At 37.2% G+C, this 22,781-nt stretch overlaps 1 protein-coding gene across 1 annotated transcript in view; it reads left to right on the forward strand.

Annotated features, from left to right (window-relative positions):
* MAPK8 (mitogen-activated protein kinase 8) overlaps positions 1 to 22,781 on the forward strand; it is a 61,847-nt gene that overhangs the window by 31,535 nt on the left and 7,531 nt on the right. Inside the window, exons 5-9 of the mRNA XM_042780663.1 lie at positions 11,807 to 11,972; positions 16,273 to 16,314; positions 16,587 to 16,711; positions 17,469 to 17,532; positions 21,980 to 22,057. Of these exons, the coding sequence (XP_042636597.1) occupies positions 11,807 to 11,972; positions 16,273 to 16,314; positions 16,587 to 16,711; positions 17,469 to 17,532; positions 21,980 to 22,057 (475 nt within the window). The remainder of the gene's footprint in view (positions 1 to 11,806; positions 11,973 to 16,272; positions 16,315 to 16,586; positions 16,712 to 17,468; positions 17,533 to 21,979; positions 22,058 to 22,781) is intronic.

Below are 22,781 nucleotides of genomic sequence, written 5' to 3' on the forward strand. Positions count from 1 at the left end.
AAGGTGTTTGCAATGAACAAGCTGTTGGTCTTGCAAAATTCTACCATGCGGGTTCCAGCATTATTTCTGTCACCAAGGCCACATTTTCCAACTACTGGTGATTCTTCTTTGTTTCCAACTTTTGCATTCCAGTCACCAGTGATAATTAACACATCTGATTGCATGTTCGGTCAATTTTAGACTGCAGATGTTGATAAAAGTCTTCAGTTTCCTCATCTTTGGCTTCGGTGGCTGGGGCATAAATTTGAATAATAGTCTTATTAACAGATCTTCCTTGTAGGCGTGTGGATATTTTCCTTTCACTGACAGCATTATACTTCAGGACAGATCTTGAAACATCCTTTGTGATGATGAATGCCATGCCATTCCTCTTCAAACTGTCATTCCCGGCATAGTAGATCATGTGGTTGTCTGATTCAGAATGGCCAAAACCAGTCCATTTCAGCTCACTAATGCCGAGGATATCAATCTTTATGTGTTCCATTTCATTTTTTATAACTTCCAATTTTCCCAGACTCATACTTCGTACATTCCATGTTGTGATGATTAATGGATGTCTGCAGCTGCTTCTCTTCAATTTGAGTGGTGCCACATTAGCAAATGGAGGTCTTGAAAGCTTTACCTTATCCATAGGGCTGAGACTGGGTTTACTTAGACGATGCAGCTCTTTCCCAGTCCTATTTTGAGAGCCTTCTAACCTAACCAGACTGTTCATAAAGTTGCTCAGTAATGTATCAAACAGTGTTTCTTTGCTAATCATAAGGTTTTCCCTGGCCAATTCTTTGAGAAGTGGACGGCCTCTTCCTTCTTCCTGGTCCATCTCAGTCTGTAAGCTGGGCTGATACCTGTGCACCATGTGCATTCCACTGGGTTTGAAACACAGTGGCTCAGCCTCAAAATACATATCAACACGTCACCACGGTAGGACAGACTGACAGACAAGTTTGTCTCCCTGTTGGAAACCTCTCGTACCATCCTTACCTGGGTCCCTGCGGCTGACTGCTTCTCTCTCTAGGTTCCTTGCTTTCAATCGCCTTTATCTCACTCTCCCGTCCTGCTGCTTTGGGCGTGCCTGGGTTCTTTCTCCTCACCTGGACTCCTGCCCCTGACTGCTCCTCTGTCCTGGTTCTCTTTCCTCACCTGGACCCCTTCAGCTGAAATCCTTACTTAGTGAGTCTAAATCAATAAACTCAGATTGATCCAATCTTACATTCCTTGCACCATTATCCCACATCGTCAGTAGCCATTCCCATACATATTCTCTATGTTTCTGTGTGTACATGTTAGCAAAATCAAGTAGGTCTCTTCGGGTGTAGCATACCACCTCCTCACTTTGTATTTCACTTTTGGGGGCTTGCTTGCACTTAACTTTAATTATATGTCTAGCAACAACAAGCGTGTTCCACAGCAATGTCTTTCATGGCCTCTACCTCAGGCAGTGGCCCAGGAGGAACAGTTGGGTTAATGTCATCAAACTGAGATGGAGGGGATAGTGGTTTTACATTAATCCTTTCAGATGGGAGGGATTCAACAGAATTTACAGGCATCATATCCTGATCTTCCTGACTGTCTGCCCATATGTCCCCATTTCAGGTTTCAGGATCCCATTTTTTCCCAATCAGTGCCCTGCCCTTAACTTCAGACACCATTCTAGGTTGGTAATTTAATTGGCGTTATAATTCCGCCACCCTTACAATAAGACTCTGGGTTTGGTTTTCGGCAGTATCAGCTCTCTTACTATAAGAAATAAGGCTTTCTTTCAGAGCACAACTGGAAACATTGAGGTCTTTTATGCTGCACTTACGCTGTGAGTCAGCAGCCCGGAACTCATCTGTTCTTTCACCTTTGTCTAGTGTAAGTAGGACCAACCAACCAGCTTCCTTATACTCCTCATGCTGACAGACTTGCAGAAAAGTATCAAATATCCGATCACCCAGAGCCTCACTTCTTACAAGTACTTGATCTATTGGTAGTGCTATTTTGCATATTAATGTTGCTACCTCAGGCCATGGATTAGCAGGGTCTTCTTTGCCAATGGAAGCAGGGTCACCAGTGCCTTTACAATTAATCAAATTGGAGAACCAATTTAGGTACCGAATCTTAGACTGAATTCTCTAGAGAAGCAAAACCAGTAAAGCTTATAAAGAGAGAAAGAGAAATTTATCTTAGGATAATGGCTCACACACTTAGAGGAGCTGGCTAGTCCTAAGTTCTTGAATCACATGTCAAGCTGGAAGATTTTCCTTACTCACACAGTTGCAGGGGCTGATGAGCTCAAGGTTGACAGGTAGTATACTAGCTGTTGACTCCAACGAATGATAAATCCAAGATCTGCAGGTCAAATAGTGGATTGTTCGCCAACGGACAGTTGTAGGGAGCACAACAGAATCCCGATCCACAGAAGAATGTTCCATTTCCCTGAATGTCCATAAATATACTGGAAGCAGGCCACACCCCTAGGGAAACTCCCTTTCAATGGATTGGCTGCTCAAGATAGATACATCTGATCCCGTCATTAGAACAATCCACATCACAATTGTTTAAACCACACAGAATTGTGGTCCAGCCAAGTTGACACACAGCTCCAGCTATCACAGTAGCTATTGTAAATGGCATCAATTTCCTTTTCAACAATCTCTTTGCTGGTGTAGAGAAATCCAAAAGATTTTTGGATGTTGATCTTGTATCCTGCCACTATGCTAAGTGTATCAATTAATTCCAGTAGTTTTCTTGGTAGGAGCTCTGGTAGCATAGTGCCTAAGGCACTTGACTGATAACCAGAAGTCTGGCGGTTCAGACCCACCAGCCACTCCTTGGTAGGAACATAGGGCAATCTACTTGCATAGTGAAACACCTTGGAAACCCAAGGAGGGGTCGTTATGAATCCGGTCTGACTCGATGGCACATAACAAAAACAACATTTTTCTTACCGAGTGTCTTGAATTTCCTGTGTATAGGAGCATATCATCAGCAAATAGGTATAGTTTCGCTTCTTCCTTACCAATTTGGATGCCTTTCATTTGCCTTTCATACCTTTTTGCCATGGCCAGGACTCCCAATACAGTGTTGAATAGAAGTGGTGATTGAGGGCATCTTTTTCTGGTTCCTTTTTGCCAGGGGAATGCTTTCAGTCTTTCTCCATTGAGAATAATGTTGGCTGTTGGTTTTGCATATAAGAGGAATGTCTCTTGCATTCCTATTTTGCTGAGAGTTTTTATTAAGAACCGCTTTGGATTTTATCAGATGTCTTTTCTGCATCGATTGATAGGATCATGTGGTTCTTTTTCTTTGTTTTATTTATGGGATGGTTGTCGTTGATTGTTTTTCTAATGTTGAACTATTCTTCCATACCTGGCTGATGTGAACCCCACCTGGTCATAATGTAATTTTTTTTGATATGTTGTTGAAGTCTGTTGTCTATGATTTTGTTGAGGGTTTTTGCATATATGTTCATGAGGGATATTGGTCTTTAGTGTTCCTTTTCAGTGATGTCTTTGCCTGGTTTTTTTTATCAAGGTTATGCTTGCTTCATAAAAAGAATTTGGGATATTCTATCTTTTTCTGTGTTTTAGAATAGCTTGAATAGGATTGGTGTCAGCTCTTCTCTGTTCTTCTCTGAACATTCAGTAGAATTCTCCAGTGAGACTGTTGGGGCCAGGGCCTATTTTGTTGGTTAATTTTTTTTTTTTTTTTTTATGACCTGTTTATTTCTTCTTTTGTTATGGGTCTATTCAAATTTTCATCCTCAGTCTTTGTTAGTTTAGGTAAGTTGTATGTTTCTAGAAATCTGTCCATTTCTTCCAGATTATCAAATTTGTTAGAGTTCTTCATAGTATCCTGATATTATTCTTTTTATTTCAGTTCGTTCTGTTGTGATGTTGCCCAATTCATTTCTTATTTGTGTTATTTGTATTCTCTCCCTGTTTTCCTTTGTTATATTTGCTAGTGGTTTGTCAATTTTATTAATCTTCTTAAAAAAAACTTTTAGTCTTGTTGATTTTTTTTCTCTTATCTTTCTATTTTCTATTTCATTTATTTCTACTTGAATATTTATTATTTCTTTTTTTTTCTGGTGACTGTGGCGTTTTTTTGTTGCTCTTTTCCTAATTGTTGGATATGTTGGGTCCAGGTGTTGATTTTGGCTCTTTCTTCTTTTTGATGTGTGCTTTTATTGCTGTAAATTGGCCTCTGATCACTGCTTTTGCTGTGTCCCAAAGATTTTGGTGTGTTGTGTTTTCATCCTCATTTGATTTAAGGAATTTTTTAATTAATATTGCCCTCCTGCCCCCCCCCCTTTTTTTTAATTGCCATTTGCTCTGATAGCATAGTGGCTAAGACACTTGACTGCTACCCAGAAGGCTGGCGGTTCAAACCTACCAGCCACTCCTTGGAAGGAAGATGGGGCAATCTACTTCCATAGTGATACTGCCTCGGAAACCCAAGGGGGGGTCGCTATGAGTCGGGTCCGACTTGATGGCATGTAACAACAACAGCAACAATTGCTTGATATATCTTATTCCAGCCTTTGATTTTTAGTCTGTCGGTGTCTTTCTTTCTGAGGTGTGTGTGACTCTTACAGACAGCATATTGATGGGTTGTTTTCTGATCCATTCTGCAGCTCTCTGTCTCTTGAATGAGACATTTAATCCATTTACATTCAGTGTAATTATCAACAAGTGTGAATTTGTTGTTGACATATTGTTATGTGTTTTTTTGTGGTGGTTTTGGTTTCTTTGTTCCATATAATTTTCTTTGCTGAATTTATTTTGGTTAAGAATCGTGTTAGTTCCTTTGTTCCTGTTGTATTAGTATTTGCTAAATATTTTTGGTTGTCCTCTTTTTTATTGTGCTGTGAAAGCTTATCATTTTTCTTTAAGGTTACCCTGTGATTTATAGTTTTCTCCTTGAGTTTAGAACAGTCCATCTATGTGGCAGCTCTCTTGACTTCCTCACCATTTAGAAGTACCATAACTATCCAGTATTTTCCCTCTTTTTGGTTAGTAATTGTCTTCATTTGCCAATTGATGTCTCTGAGTCCCTCTTTACAATCTTGTAAGCTTATTTTACTTTGGTTACTTCCATAACTGGGTTTGTATACCATCCCATTTCCTTCTGGCCTGCATGTTTTCTGCCAAGAAATCAGCTTAGTTTTATTGGTTGCCCTTTGTAGGTAACTTTTTGTTTTTCCTGTACTGTTTTCAGGATTTTTTCTTTGTTTTTAGTTTTGGTGAGTTTGATGAAAATCTTTTTGATTTTCTTTTGGGGTCTATCTTGTGTGAGGTTCTTTGAACTTCTTGAATGGATGTATTTTCATGTTTCATCATGTCATGGAAATTCTCTTCCAACAAATCTTCGACAGTTTTCTCAGTGGTTTTATTTTTCTCTTCCTGTTCTGGAATTCCAGTTACCCGTAGGTTATTCCTCTTGATGGTATTATCCCACATGAATCTTAGACTTTCTTCATTTTGTTTTGATTTTTTTCTCTGATTGATCCCTTTCCAAAGAAGTATTGAGTATTTGTCTTCAGTCTCACTGATTCTGTCTTTCAATGATTTGATTCTACTCATTTGCCTGTTCAGTGTGTTATTGATTTCTGAAAATTTAGTATTAATCTTCTGGATTTCTATCTGTAGACTTTGTGCCATTTCTAATTTTTCATTTATTTTGTCATTTTGTTCTAGTCTTGTCTTCCAAAATTGTTCTAGGGTTTCTTCTGTGTTTTCCTTAATTCTGCCAGTGTTTTCCTTGATCTGTCTCTTAACCCATTGAAGGTATCTAACTATAATTGTTTTGAATTCTTTATCAGGGAGTTTCAGTGCTGCTCCTTCCTCATGGATGTGTTTGGAGTCTGTTTCCTGGTCCCTTGTTTCTACTGCTTTATCTTGCTTCTTTGTGTGGACTGTGATGGTCTGTTGTTTCTTAGACATTGTGACATCATTGTATTTATATTTAATTGGTGAGTGGATATTGGAAGATTTTAATTTTCTTTGTTTGGATGTATCTGAGAAAGCAAAGTACTATACTCCTCTATTCACTAATTGGCAGTACTTACCATATTCACCACCTGTGTCCTGGTTGGTGTGATAGAGAATGAGAATGGATGCACAGATCTCTGTCAGCTGTTTGTAAAGAGCAGTTAAGGTTGAGTCAGGCTGATATTGGATGTATGTATTGTTAGCCAGCTGGTGCAGAAGCAAGTGGTGGCCCTCACTCAGTAGGTGGGGCTGCAGTAGGTGCAGGTATGGTTGGGTCGTATGGGCACAATTGCTATTGCCCACTCAGTTATACAAGAACAACAATAATAAAAATAAAATAAAACAGCAAAAAAGTAAAAGTGAGGACAAAAGGCACACACTGCATAAACACACAGGAATAATCACCAAAAGAGAAGGGGGAAAAAAAAAGGAAAGGCAGTAAATGAGATGAAATATTTAAAGAAATACTTTAAAAGGACAAAAGCAATGTAAATAGAAAAGCAAGGGAGAAAAAAAAAAACAGTATCTGGTAAGGGGCCAGTAATAGAAAAGAACTATATTAAGAGAATAATGGGGGGAAAAAAAAAAAAAACAGGAAAAATGTAAAAAGACAAGGGATGGGAAGAACCATAAGGAAGAATAAAAGGAAACCAAGAAAAGGGAAGAGAAAAAAAAAGCCCCAAATTATAACTTTTCCAGTTGTCAGCTTCCATTATATCCATGTTGCCCATGGCAAGTGAAGCCTGTTCTTACATCCTTGGAATCTGAACAAGAATGCTGTCGCTTTAAATATCCAAAGTGGCTGCCACTTGTAAACGTTCAGAATGGCTGCACCCTCCAGATAGCCAAAAGTTCACATCTCAGTTTGTCTCCTCCTTTGCTGTTTCCCATTTTAGTCAGCAGCCTCTAGTGTAGTTGTGCATGCAGAAGTCCAGTTTTTCTTCAAATATTATTTCTGCCACTTTGTCCCTTCTCCTGCTGGCACTCCCATTATGTGTATGTTTATACATGTAAATAGGTATAGATAGACAGAAACTACAGAAAATAGAACTGGACAAACACAGTAGCTTTAGGAGATTTTAACATAATCCCTCAGTGCTTACAGATATGGAGTGAAAATAAAGAATAACTACAATGTAGTGTTGTTGAAAGGAGCTCTGGTGGTGTAGTGTCTGAGGCATTTGACTGCAAACCAGAAGGTTGGTAGTTCATAGCCACCAGCCACTCCATGGAAGGAAAACTGGGCAGTCTACTTCCATAAAGAATGACTGTCTGTGAATCCCAAAGGGGATCACTGTGGTTTGGTATTGATTCAGTGGCAGTGAGTTTGGTTTTTGGAGTAATGTAGTTAAGCTAATAAGAGACACAAGGAGCTCTGATTAAACTGTGGTTAAAGCGTTGGGCCGTTAACCAGAAGGTTAGCAGTTCAAACCTACCAATGACCCTGCAGGAGAAAGATGAGACATTTTGCTTCTGTAAAGATTTTTAGCCTTAGAAACCCAGTGGGACAGTTCTGCTCTGTCCTGTAGGGTTGCTATGAGTTGGAATCAACTCAATGGCAGTGGGTTAATAAGAGACATGTTGGATAGAGAATAAGCTTTTTTTTTTTAGGTCAGCCTTCTGGGAAACAGACTTTAGAATGGAGATAAATGTGTTAGAAGTTTATCGAGGAGTGTTCTCAGGACTACCATCTTGAGAAGGTAGAGGAAGTAAAATTGGGCACAAGGAAAATTGTATTGGATAGTTACTGTAAAACCCTCAGCTGGTATCTCTGCTGGTCCTTTGTACTGGTCCTAGGAAGGAGTATGTCCTTGGAAAAGATGGCTCTCGAAGTCACAGGGCAGTTCCTGGAGAGAGATTTGCTGAAAACTGTCAGCTGCCAACACTCTCGGAAACTGGAACAATGAGTGCCTCAGTGCTGAAGCAAGAATCTGAGTAGGAATCACAGCATTGGCTACAGATCACTCCTTGTGATTATTCCCATGTTTTTCATGCAATAAGTACTGGAAACTGTCTGAGATTTTGTTTGGTTTCTTTTCCTGTGGTAGGATGAGAAATTATTTCGTAGAATGAACTACAGACCCCACTTCTGCAGCTAGTCTTAAGGCCACAGTTGATATTCATCTCTGTGCTCTACTATTCTGCTAGATTCCCTTCACCCTAGATTAGTCTGAGATTGTTTTTACCTGATAAAATAACTTGACCTTTCATCCCTTAGTGGTCTAATTCAGTTTAGTGTTGGGGGTTGGATTCAGTGCCAAGCTAAATGAGGCTCCACTACCTAGATGGTTGCTGGTCACTATAGCAGAGAAATAGAAAGCTGAATAGTATGTACTGTACTGTCTCTTCTAAGCTTCAGCCTGGAGGTAACACACATCTCTTCTGCTCAAAGCCTATTGGCCAAACTAATCCTAATTAAAACTAATTGTTGTTGTTGTTGTTATGTGCCATCGAGTCGAACCCGATTCATAGCAGCCCCTCCTTGGGTTTCCAAAGCAGTATCACTACGGAAGTAGATTGCCCCATCTTCCTTCTGAGGAGTGGCTGGTGGGTTTGAACTGCCAGTTTTCTGGTTAGCAATCAAGTGCCTTAGCCACTATGCTACCAGAGCTTCCAAACTAATCATGATGTTGTTGTTGTTGTTGTTATGTGCTGTCGAGTCAGACCTGACTCATAGCGACGCCTCCTTGGGTTTCCGAGGCAGTGTCACTACGGAAGTAGATTGCCCAGCCTTCCTTCCAAGGAGTAGCTGATGGGTTTGAACCACCAGCCTTCTGGTTAGCAGTCAAGTGCCTTAGGCACTATGCTACCAGAGCTCCATAGGAATTATAAAAGAACTAGAAAATTGGGGGAGAGCAGATTTCAGAATGTTGGTGAGTACCATTCTCTCTGCTACAGACTACCCTGAATTCTGGACTCTCTTTTTTCCCCTTTTAAAATGGCTAATTCTTTTTGAAGGAGCTGTGGTGGTGCTGCGGTTAAAGCATTGGGCTGCTAACCAGAAGGTTGGTGGTTCTAACCCACTAGCCACTTCTTGAGAATAAGATGAGATAGTCTGCTTCCTTAATGATTTAAGCTCTGAAAACCCTATGAGGCAGTTCTTCTCTCTTCTGTATGTCACTGTGAAGTCCATCCTTGTCTCTTTCTCTACAGTAATGCCATGCCAAATGCAGCCAGTAGTCACCAACACACACTTAACTAAGGTTTTGCTTTCCAATTTCTAGAGGAGTCATCAATAATTTTTCCCCCAATCTTCTAGAGCAAGAGTCAATAACTTTTTTTGGTAAAGGCCAAATAGTAAGTATGTTATGCTTTACAGATAATAGTTTCAGTCACAGCTATTCATGTCTTCCATTATAACATGAAAGCAGCCACATACAATACATAATTGAATGAGCATGGCTGTGTTCCAGTCAAAATTTCTAAACAAAAAACAAAAAAACAAACTCACTGCCATCAAGTCAGATCCGACTTACAGCGACCCTTCCTTGGGTTTCTGAGGCAGTATCACTACAGAAGTAGATTGCCCCATCTTCCTTCTGAGGAGTGGCTGGTGGGTTTGAACTACCATCCTTCTGGTTAGCAGTCAAATATGCCCTTAGGTATTATGCCACAGGCAGGTCATTTTTTGCCATATCCTATTCTAGAGCTTAAAGTTCATTATGCAAGTACTTGCTTTCCTAATTATTACAGGTGACAGCTTCATGAAATACTTTGTTGCTGTATAACCTCGATCACCTTTCCAGCCTTTGATAATAGTTTCCCTGTTGTTTGCTGCTCAACTCCATGATCCTATGATTTCATAATAGTAACACCCTATTACAGTTTTAGAAAAATACAGGGTTGCAGTAGACTAGGATATGCTGAGGTAACAAATAAATCAGCATTCTTAGTGTCTTAACTATAACGAAAGGTTATTTCCCACACTACATGTCCAGTGCAAGTTGTTGCGGGGTTAGGCGTGGGGCTGGGTCTCTCTGGTCAGGAACCTACAGTGGCAGGGGATTCACTCTCAGGAACATTACTGATCACCAGAGTAGGGAAGAAGACATCAGGAGGCTGTGTACTGGCCCTTCTATTTTTGCTCCTACTTATATCCTGTTAACTAGAACTAATCATATGCCCTTGCCTACTGTAAGGGGGCTGGACAAATGGGTGGGGGGGGGGGATCTAATGTTAGCTTAGCTGTACTACTACTTCCACAAATGGATGCTTTCAAAATTATTCTCATATATATTCAGCAGCATTACTAACATCTTTAGCAAGGTACACATTGGATGAATTTTAATTTTATAATATTTAAGGATGAATTTTAGTTAATATTCTTTGAGGCATTTTTAACAGTTTGTTTTTGCTTATCTGTTCCTTGAAGGGAAAAAAATTAATTCCTCCAAAATGAAGTATTTAAGAATGGAGTCTTATTTCTAGACCAAACTATACTAGCACAAAAAGCCATTAACCTCTGACCATCACTACAGACATTATAATAGTAACCAAGTTTGTAATATTTCTTCTTGAACATGCATTGTTACCTTGCTGAAATTTGTTGTTGTTATGTGCCGTCAGGTTGGACCTGACTCATAGCAACCCCTCCTTGGGTTTCCAAGGCACTATTACTACAGAAGTAGATTGCCCCATCTTCCTTCTGAGGAGAGGCTGGTGGGTTTGAACCGCCAGCCTTCTGGTTAGTAGTTAAGTGCCTTAGGCACTATGCTACCAGAGCTCCCTGCTGAAATAGTGTCTTGGAAATATTAGCAACATTATATTTACAGATAGCAATAATAGAAATTGTCATCTTTTGTTTCACTAAGCTATTGATATCTTTTTATTTTTTAATTTTATAAAACTATTAGATTATATATGTTTTCAACCCATCCATGATGGCCTGGCAAAATAAAGATAACATACATGCTTTTCTGGATACAAGCATTACAAAAGAGATCTTTGTATTTAAGGACAGGTGTTTTTTTTTTTTTTTTTTTTTCCTCCTTTGTATTAATTACTGATACTTAATATATGAACTAAAGTCCTGAATACTGCACACCAGTACAGACAGTGGGATGTACTTAAATTGTGGGTCTATGCTTGCTTTCTTCTTGGTCTCTTGGTTCATTGGTGCTAAGAGGCAAAGTGTTTGGAGCATGAAGACATGAGTGTTCATGTTGCTGCCTTCCTTTCAATGGGCCAAGTGAAACGTTCTTCACAAGGACATTATTTTGCAGTGTCAGCAGCAAGTGATCATATGAATTAGTGGCATCAGGATAATAATGTCCTACCTCTACAGGCAGACCAAATTTTTAAAGCAAATTTGTATGGTTTCACTTGGGAAATTGGTGATGGAAAGACTAATAATGCCTGTTTTAGTCTATTATAAATGACCATCAGCTAATAGAAGAGATACAGACTTACCCATTATTGATCCATGGTATCTATACGAAGGTTCTTGTGATTTTTTTTTTAAATACTGGTAATGTAATATATGGATGACTGTAGATGCTAGTGTTTTACTATAATAGTTCTTACATGAGCTGTGAGTTTGCCTTTTCAAATCCCTTTTACTCCATTTGACCTATAATTTCCAGCTAATCATAATTTCTAGTAAATAAAACATTACTAAACTTTCTAACAACTCTGTCTTCATAAATAAATTTTTAAAAATCCTCAAAGCTAATTTTTTGGTTGTGATGAGTCTTGTGCACTGAGATCCATTACAGTGAGATTAGCAATTAACATGAGTTGTTTTGCAGTGGTAGGGTAACAACTGTGAGCTGCAGGAGATTCATAAATATCATAGCAGGGTTTTTTTCCATTGCTTTTTTTCTTTTTTAAAGGACTTAAAGCCCAGTAATATAGTAGTAAAATCAGACTGCACTTTGAAGATTCTTGACTTTGGACTGGCCAGAACTGCAGGAACGAGTTTCATGATGACACCTTACGTAGTGACTCGCTACTACAGAGCCCCCGAAGTCATCTTAGGGATGGGCTACAAAGAAAACGGTCAGCAGACATTATTTATTTGAAATATAGTTGTCATTTATTTTCTTTTGTTCATCAATTTTCTTATGTGAATGTTTAAGCTGAAGTATACATGGAAATATGTATCACTGATTTAAATGTGTATCAGGAGTTTGAAAGTAACTATTTAGTTCTAAATGTTTTGAAAAACTTGGAGCCCATTTATTTAAGTACAGATACACACAACATCAATACTATCATTAACTTAAGAATTTGCTGCTGTGGCCCCTGAATATATGCTATTTGCTTGCCTATGATTATTGGTTTTTCTGTTCACCAGTACAAAATGTGGTAGTTATTTAATCTTCTTCTATTGAACTTACAGTTGTCAGCTGAGTAATTCAATGTCAGTTAATAATAACAACCCTTTATGCAAACCTCAAGAGCTAAAATAAGGTCATTCATTCTTCAAAGCTGATGGATATTTAAAGTGACCTTCGGAGGAAGCAGTAAAACCCCTTCAAACTAGTTTTGTGTCTGAATAAGTTTTATCATCTTCTTAAAAAGGCCTCACTGAAATTGACAGCATCTTTTCTCATGGTTGCAGCTTTCACAATCTTTTGATTTTTCTTAAGGTTACCTATATAAGTTGTGTCCTGGATATATGATAGATTCTTGATCAATCTATAAAGGAAGATTTATTTAATAAATTTTTGCCCCAAAAAGTCCTTGGAAAAATTTTTGGTGAACTGATTTATGAATATTAAATTTTCATGAAAGTTAAATCATACCAAAATATATAAAAAGATGTGTATGCATTTTAAATAAAATTTCAGGCAAATTTTATTACATAGGCTTTCTAATAATTATTTCCAGTTTTACTCTAAGACTCTCTTCATGAAGTAACAGACACTACAACTGTTAAGTGCTCTGACATGGGTGAGAGTGTAACTCTCTCTGACATCCATTCTTGTCCTTAAAGAATTTAGGCATTCAGACTTCAAAACCAAACACAAGTTTCTGAGGCTTTTCCTTTTAAATTACTCGTTCTCTTCTTCTGCTATTGAACTGCAACAATACATAAACCTCCCTGCCCCCCCCCTTTTATATATATTCAAACTCAGAAGTATAAACTTAAGAGGGTATGTGATTAGTTTTAATAAAACAGGTGAAAATTCCAAATAATCCCTGTTTCTGTGTCTAGCATATTCTTTACAACATTGATTAGGGCTCCCATTCAAAGTTGGCCAGGGTCAGTAAGTTTGCTAGGAGACTCTGGGTAATTAGTGTCCTGCCAAAACTAACTTCTTGAATCAAAAGCGTGCTTTTTATGCATTCACAAAGCTTTGAGCAGAAGACATATGAAATATGCTTCTCTTACTAAATTTTCTTAATTGGGTTAGTTGTGCATTCTCTATGCACTTGTTCCTTTTGGGATAATAGGGTACATGTAGCCAAAAAAATAATTTGACTTTTAATTTAGTATAAACTTACAGCATGTCTCAGCTGAATAAATCTATTAAATCCAGTTTGAAAAGTTTGAAGAGCTTTAGATTAACTTTTTACTATGATTATTCTTAAGAGATACAATCTATATGTTACATACTTTAATATGCTAAATTATTTCTGCTCATGCTTTTTTTCTTTTATTTAACTTAAAGAAAGAGTATAATGCACAGTTGGACTTCAGAATAATAGATTTCATTTTTATAATTTTGCTACCTCATGTACATTTTCAGCGTTATTTACAAAGTTAGAATTTGGTTCTATATTTCATCAACAAATTCTCAGGTATAAAATGGATAAGCTTTTTTATTATGTAATAATCTGTGCATAGCTCTCACTTTAAAATTAGATACGTAGTTAAAAGACTACTTTACATTTTCTTTTGTGAATCAAAGCCTTTTGGAAAATATTTTGTTTTAAATTTATTCCATTAGCTAAAATTAAAATCACTTTTGTTTTTTGTGATGTTTTTGCAGTCGTTATATAATGCAGTCATATTAAGCTTCTTTGATTTTAAATGACCTTTTGCTTTGCTTTTCCTTCTTTTGTGCTGCAAACATATAGTGGATTTATGGTCTGTGGGGTGCATTATGGGAGAAATGGTTTGCCACAAAATCCTCTTTCCAGGAAGGGACTGTATCCTTGTGCTGCTGCAGCAGTTTAATTAGTTAGGCAATGAAGTTTTTTATGTTTTCTAATGAAAATGAACATGGCACATTCATATACATACGTTTTATTTAAACAGACATAAAGTTTGTGGCTGTTATAGTTCAAAACATTGCTTGGATAAGAAGCTGGAATATCTTTAGGCTGCACCTAGCAGTAGGACATACAGTCTCTGCTGGTAGTCAGAGCCCATTCACTGTCATTCATTTTATTTTATTCTGCTTTTTATCATTTTAAATTGTACATGGTGTGTGTGATTTCTTTAATGTTTATATATTTTTTTTTTTAATTTTAACCAAAATCTTTATGTTAATGTCATTTGCGTTTTGTTTTCAGTTGACATTTGGTCAGTTGGGTGCATCATGGGAGAAATGATCAAAGGTGGTGTTTTGTTCCCAGGTACAGATCGTATCCTTATCTTTGGCCTAAAATATAATTTCTAAAGGTCAAAATGTATGACAGCACTTCAGCTTGGTCAGGTATAATGTATTTTGTCTCTCCCTGATAAATAATAAAAGTAATGTTAAATTACTCTTCAAAATACCACCTGCTATTTAACATAGACCTTCCTTCCCCTCATTTATTGATTGTTTCATATGTTAATTTTGAAAACTGCTCAAGTATAATTATCCAGTTACTTGCTGGCTTTGAATTGATTTATTTAACCTCTAAATCGTAAATCATAGCTTGCATTAAGAATTGCTAATAACTATATACTTGAGTAAGTCTAGAACTACTTAGGATTTGATTTGTATTTTGGAATTGTCTGTTGCTTTTGGTCATCCTTTTATTTTTCCTGCCCTCCTTTTTGTTGTTTATGTTCTGTGTGCTTTGTCTTTTGCTTGTTGTCTCATTACTCAACATTGATCCTTTCATCAGAGAATTTCAGCAGTAATTATTTTACATGTGATGATTAGATTTAGGTTTCATGCTTTTGTTTATCTGACTACTTTTAATATTTATATTAACAGTAGCACTTACTTAGAATCAACTAGTGGCACTTACTTAGGATTGCTTTTTGTTCTTCTGACTACTTTCAGTGTTTATCTTAATGGTGATCTGTCATGTTTATCAACTAGTAGCAAGTACTTAGAATTGTTTTAGGAGAAAGAATGGAAAAGCCATATTCAGTAGGTTACATTAAGAGAATTTTAGGCTTTGTTCTTCGGGGGTCTGAACTGTAAAAACTAGGAGGAAGGAAATCAGGAAATCCTAACTTTTACAGCTCTGGTAGCATAGTGTCTGAGGCACTTGACTGCTAACCAGAAGGCTGGTGGTTCAAACCCACCAGCCACTTCTCGGATGGAAGATGGGGCAATCTACTTCCGTAGTGATACTGCCTCGAAAACCCAAGGAGAGTTCGCTATGAGTCGGGTCCGACTTGACGGTACATAACAACAACAACTTTTACAGCTTAGTGAAGTACTGATCTTTTTCAGAAGGCTCATAGCCCTTTTTTTTAAAAAAAGCAAAGCTATTAAGTTAAGAATGGCAAAATAAAATGCCACTTTTTTCATAGCCATCATTTTTATTCCTACTGTGCGTTTTCTGTTAGTGTAGAAAACTCAAATGCAGGACTTATAAAAATATTTCTTATTCTTTAGGAAACGCATTCACATTTTCTGATAAGCTGGAAGAAAAGTCGGATTTTGTATTCTAGAATTGTGTGCCATTTGCATTTAGTGTCCTTATGGATGGTAATTACCATTATTCTTTGAGTCACTTAAAATTTGTACCTAAAATTTATGAGTTTTAGTGTCCATTTTTATAGTGAAGTCGGTGTCAATAATGTGTTGCACCCACATACCCATACACACAATAAATAAGGTTAACAAAGCTTATTTATTGATCCTTTCTGTCCATCCACAGTCACTGCTTTCGGCAAAGGTGGCTGTAAGATACAAAATTTATAACTGCCACATTCTTTCTTAGGAATTTTAAAGAGCCATTTTCTTGTTATTTAAATAGGATTATGATTAATATGTTAAACATTAGATATGGAGTATTTTTCTTAGCAACTTGATATTAGATATTGATCAGTGGAATAAAGTTATTGAACAGCTTGGAACACCATGTCCTGAATTCATGAAGAAACTGCAACCAACAGTAAGGACTTATGTTGAAAACAGACCTAAATATGCTGGATATAGCTTCGAGAAACTCTTCCCAGATGTACTTTTCCCTGCTGACTCAGAACACAACAAACTTAAAGGTACCTTTAATAAATACATACATTTAATCTAATTTTGTGTGTGTATATATTCAAATTCTTAGGGGAGTAAGGTTATCTCTGGGTGGTGGCACAAGGTGACAGTCTATTAATTTTGTATACTTTAATCATATATTTGACTTGATTTTGAGTAACAGCTATTCTTTGAAAACCATATACTTTAAAAATAAATTATAGTGTCAAGTTTCTGAAATTTATTGATAATTTAAAAACCTTTACAAGGTATGTATACATTAACGTAATTGTTTTTGCAGCCAGTCAGGCAAGGGATTTGTTATCCAAAATGCTGGTAATAGATGCCTCTAAAAGGATCTCTGTAGATGAAGCTCTCCAGCACCCATATATCAATGTCTGGTATGATCCTTCGGAAGCAGAAGCTGTAAGTTCTTTTCTTCATGTTTGAGGAATATGTTGCATTTAAAGTTAGGTTTTAAGTAAAAATCTAGACAAATGATGATAGTATTTTTCTGGTTTTACACAAAGAGTACCTTAAGCTAATTAGTATATTCAGGTACCTTCCACCACCATCACCACCTCCACCAGTTGCCAGTTGATTTCAACTCATGTCAACCCATGTGTGACAGAGTAGAACTGTCATACAGGATTTTCAGTGGCTGATTTTTTCAGAAGTAGATTGCCATGCCTTTCTTTAATGTGCTTCTGGGTGGACTTTAACTGTCAACCTTTTGGTTAGCAGCTAAGAGCATTAACAATTTGTGTCACTCAGGGACTCTCAAGCATCTTTCTACACACACTAAAGTTGCTTCCCATCGCTTCTCGCCTTCTTACCTTCATACCTGCTAGAGGAGCTGGAATGTTGAGCCACTTTGAGGAACATCCTAGTTTAATTATAGAACAAGTAATTGTGTACAAGGTACAGAATATTTCTGTGATACAAATAAAATGTTATCAATTCAAAAGCTGGACTTAAGGAGAAGGATGGCTAAGCATTTTTTTTTTTCCCTTAAGTGAGGGAGTCTTCCATAACTACATAAGAAGATTGTTGATGATTGATCAATTTAGCTCTAGTGATGCATGTATTTAAGTCTTCCATTTTGATTAATAGTTCAAATAATTATAAGAATCTATTCATTCTCAGTAAACTGACTCAATTATTGTTGCCTTGTGTTTTTCAGCCACCACCAAAGATCCCTGACAAGCAATTAGATGAAAGGGAGCACACGATAGAAGAGTGGAAAGGTAACATTCATCCAGCTATTAATGATAAAACTGAAAATGCTTCTAGCTTTTTATGTTGACTTAGTTTTCATTTTAGGGAAATTAAAGGTATATTTTGTTATTCATAGCTGATGTTTGATAATGATTATTTTTATAAAAGTAGAGAGTAAGTCTCCCTCTTTTCTTGATGCTTAATCTCCCAAGTTCTACACCTCAGAGACAGACACTCTCAAGATTTCTATTGTACTTTTCCATCGTCTATGAATATACAAGCCATAAAAGTGTTTAGTGTTTCCTCCTCTCTGCTCCCACCCTTTTTAACCACCAATGGTTTGTTGATATAACAGTGTACCTTGGAGACTATTCTCTTAATCTGTATTTCTGCCTCACTTGGTTTACTGGCAGGCTGGTGTTCCATTCCATAAGCATGTCATAATTTCTATTTTATGCTCCCTTTTTAGTAGTATTTTAAGTTATGTCCAGTCTATTTCTGTTACAAACAACTTTGCAGTGTTCTTACGCACATGTGAGAACATGCCTAACAGAAGATTTGCTGGGCCAAAGGGTATTTTTCAGTTACTTCCAAATTATTCTCCAGATATAAATTGTAGCCATTTACGCATCCATTAGCACTGAATGGGAGCATCTTCTTAACCCCCACCCTCACTAACAGTGTTATTTTATTTTATGAATGCAGTTGAATATTAATCATGAAAGTATTAAAATATTTCTTTTAAAAAGATCCTCTGAGACATTTGGGCCAGATCATTTTTAGATCCTGTTTACCACCAACTGTGTTATTAACATTTTTATAACCATGTGGCTTTGGGCAAATCACTTGACCATCCCTTATTTACCTTATTTTAAAATGGAGACAGAAGATCTGATGTTAAAAGATTAAGTGTCAAAATACTAGGAAGGTAGAAGGGACTGGGGAGGTGTAAACTTGAACAGGATTGTAAATCTATAAATTTTTTTTAAGAGGAAGGAATTTGATTTTTTCTTAGGAATAGCCAGAAAATAGTTTCCTCCAGGTTGACTCTGGGAGACACACTAGACTGTTCAGAGATAGAATTGCATCATGTGTACAACTGTGGACTAGAGTATTAAAATGTTCATCCTAATGTGTTTATTTCCCACTGCAATTACAATAGAAATTCATGGTATTTCATAAAATCTTAGCATGCTACAATTGTTAAACATAGCACTATGTGCCACTATGCCATTGATTATAACATGCAACCCAATTTCAGACATAATAAACTGAAAAACTCACTCAGTGCCACTGAATCAATTCCAACTTGGATTTCCAGGGCTGTTAATCTTTATGAAAGCAGACTGCCCATCTTACTTCCATAGAGCGACTACAGATATAAAAGGAATATATATAAGGAGCTCTGGTGGCGTAGTGCCTAAGGCATTTGACTGCTAACCACAAGGTTGGCAGTTCAAACCCACTAGCCATTCCACAGAAGGGAGACTGGGCAATCTACATCCATAAAGATTTACTGCTTTGGAAACCCAATGGGGTCACCATGAGTTAGAATTGACTCAATGGCAGTGAGTTTGTTTGTTTTTTAAATATATAAAAACCAAAACACCAAACTCACCGCCGTCAAGTCTATTTGACTCATAGCAACCCCTCCTTGGGTTTCCAAGATGTTATCACTACGGAAGCAGATGCCCAATCTTCATTCTGAGGAGTGGATGGTGGATTTGACCCGCCAGCCTTCTGGTTAGCAGTCAAATGCTATGTTGTTGTTGTTCTGTGCCGTCAAGTTGGTCCCGACTCATAGCGACCCCTCCTTGGGTTTCCGAGACGGTATCACTACAGAAGTAGGTTTGCCTATCCTTCCTTCTGAGGAGTGGCTGGTTTGAACTGCCAGCCTTCTGGTTAGCAGTCAAGTGCCTTAGGCACTATGCTGACAGAGCTCCTAGTCAAATGCTATATTATACACACACATGCACACACATATATACACACACACAAATATATATTTATTAAATTATTTAAAAAATGTTTACCTTTATTCTTCATCTTTGTCTCCTAGCCCCAACTCCAGTTCAGTCCATACTCACTGCCATCAAGTTGATTCTGATTCATAGTGACCCTATAGAACAGAGTGGAACTGCCCCATAGGGTTTCCAAGGCTATAAATCTTTATGGAAGCAGACTGCCTCATCTTTCTTCTGTGGAGTGGCTTGTGGGTTCAAACTGCCAACCTTTTTGGTTAGCAGCCCAATGCTTTAACCACCACACCACCAGAGCTCCTTGCAGTTCAGTAACTACCCACAAACTGCCTTTTTTAAGGCATACTTAAGAATTTTAACATCATAGCAGAAAGTAAAAACTATTACCAAATCCATTAACTACATATTACTTTGCCTAGTGTGTACTCTTCTTAAGCTCTGGTTCTTCTGCCTTAATCCCTTTTTACAAAAGGGGTGCTTCTTTTTCTTTCTGTCTTAAATGCTTATCATTCATTTTTGTTTCTTTGAAGAAAAATATCTGTTATTTTTTCTTCTGTCTAGGCTTTATGCCTTTTTCTTTTCATGCCCAAGAAGGTTACTATGGCAAGGTTACTAACTCCTATTCATTTGAGTGGATCCATTTCTGTTACTGTATTGCTAACATAAATGTTAGTGTACTCTGTTACCCTGTAATCAAGGATTTTTCATCAGAAATTTAATCATCAGGAGATACAAAGACTCCTTGAAATTCTGGGTACATTTTTGTTTATACATTTAGAAGGTTCATAGCTTGTATGAAATTGTCAAAGCATTCCATGACCCAAAGAAGATGATAATTAATGTCTTTGTAACATTCATCAAAAGGTTCTTCTTACGTGGACATTCAGACCCACAAGATTCTAATAGACCACATTTGATAGCAGATCCTCTTAAAAAAATATGAGACAGGAAGCACATATATCAACATGACAGCATCAGTATTTCTCTTCATTGAGAGTAGTCCTCACAGCAGTCTACACAGCTGCCCAGCACTTCTTCTCTTTGGCCTCCTAGTGAGAGAACAAGATTCCCAGGGGTGGGTGTGGAGTTACCCTGGCTTTAGAAGCCCAATGTCCCAGTTGGGTACAAGTATCTATTGTATCAGTGCCATAGGCTCGGCTTCCAAAGGGTGCCTGGAAGGAACATATCCTATTATGAAGGTCATTGCCCTCAGGAAAGCAACAGCTTCCTCTTGGGCATTTACAGTCTTTGAGATGAAGTTACTATTTGGATCCTTTTTTTACATAAACAAGTTGTCAGAAGTTCGGTCTTTGTCAGATTTTCAGAGGATGCAGAACTACGAAATTAAATGGTCTCTTTTGTCCTTCAAGTATCCTTAATTCTTATGGAAATAGCCCTAAGTACCAGAACAATTTTTATGTGTAAATTGTTAGTTCCTGTATTCATGATAGGGGGGTAGTTGATAAAATCTAAATGTCCAATAACAGAAGAAAACATATAATGAGCTTTCTTACACCTACCCGTTGAAATATTATGCTATTAATAGTGCTATTGTGAAGATATATAATGACATGAAGATGGTTGGAATTAAGTGGGAAAAGCAAGTATTAAAACTTATGTATGGTTTGACTGTAATTGACATTGTGTTGTTATGTGCCATTGAGTTGTCTCCAACTCATAGCGACCCCTCCTTGGATTTCCGAGGCAGTATCACTACGGAGGGAGCTCTGGTAGCATAGTGCCTAAGGCACTTGACTGCTAACCAGAAGGCTGGCAGTTCAAACCCATCAGTCACTCCTTGGAAGGAAGATGGGGTAATCTACTTCTGTAGTGAGACTGCCTCGGCAACCCAAGGAGAGGTCGCTATGAGTCGGGTCCGACTCAACGGCACATAACAACAACAACAAGAAGAACACATCACTGTGGAAGTAAGAAGTATTTATATTCTAATTAAAGTAAGCTTCCACATACTCTTTTATTTAAATCTTTTAACACATATATCTGTTGATTTATGGTATGATTACCAGACACTAATCCAGGGGCTCAGGAACTAGAAGTTAATAAGACATAGGTATTTCACTTGCTCATAGAGACAGAATTAAACGAGCATTTGTAGCATAGAATCATATGTGGTCTGTCAGTCTGTTGGCTGAAGTGCAAGATGCTAGAGGATTAAAGAAGATAAAACTTCTAACCCTAGCTCTGCCCTTAAACTTTAGAAATAGTAACTACAGCAGAGATTTTAGTTTCCTAAAATAGAATTCATGAGTCGGGTTTGACTCGACGGCACATAACAACAACAACAACAATAAAATAGAATTCACAGTTGAAGACCAAAAAGTTGTTATTAACTATGAATCTTAGGCTGACACTCTGCCATTGTATGGAAACTGTTGAAGTACTTAAATGTGTAAAAATGTTTTACTTAAAACACATGTAACTTGTGAGATTGGCTCTTAGACTTTGAAAAGTTGACTTTTGTTCATCTCTTTTTCAGAATTGATATACAAGGAAGTTATGGACTTGGAGGAGAGAACCAAGAATGGAGTAATACGGGGTCAGCCCTCTCCTTTAGGTTGGTTACAATATAAGCTTGGTTAAGATTGCAGATTACTTACTGCATTGTAAACATCAGTGGACCCAAATCATCTATATTTACTACTATTGTTATTTGAAGTTTATTAAGTATAAGGAATACAATTTGAGTGGTTAAAATTAGAAAGATATTTGTATACCATTAAACCAATAAATTATGCTAATATATCAGTAACTGACTTCATAAAATACACTTCTTTTTCTGTGATACTGACATTCCCTTAAAGAACAGAAACTTAAAACCATTTGACATTATTCCCCTGTCTTAAAAGAAGAAAATTCTCAAAATTCAATATAATTACTTTTCTATGATCTTAACAGTCTTTACTTTGGATAGATAAGCAAAAGCTTCATTGCAAAATTTGATAAATGTGATTGCAACTTACCATCTTTCTCTTCTTGGTATTCTTGATTTGTTGAACAAACTTAGACAGTAAAACACCATTAGAAATTATTCACTAAGAAGAAAACAGGTTTGAGGAAGTTAGTAACTTTCTTTTATTGTAAGATGACCTTGTATTTAATTGTAGTACTTGTAAAAATTATAAGGGCTTAAGAAACAATTTAAATGACAGGGAACCATGGACATATTAAGCGCATACTATGACAGACACTATTGTTAGCTATTGCTGAGTTGTCTGTGACTTATAGCAACCCTGGGTAAGACAGTATAAGACGCTGACCTGTCCTGCACCATGTTCACA

This window comes from Orycteropus afer, unplaced genomic scaffold, assembly GCF_000298275.1.
Source record: "Orycteropus afer afer isolate SDZICR_OR568_19922 unplaced genomic scaffold, OryAfe1.0 scaffold00052, whole genome shotgun sequence".
NCBI classification, from domain to species: Eukaryota; Metazoa; Chordata; class Mammalia; order Tubulidentata; family Orycteropodidae; genus Orycteropus; species Orycteropus afer.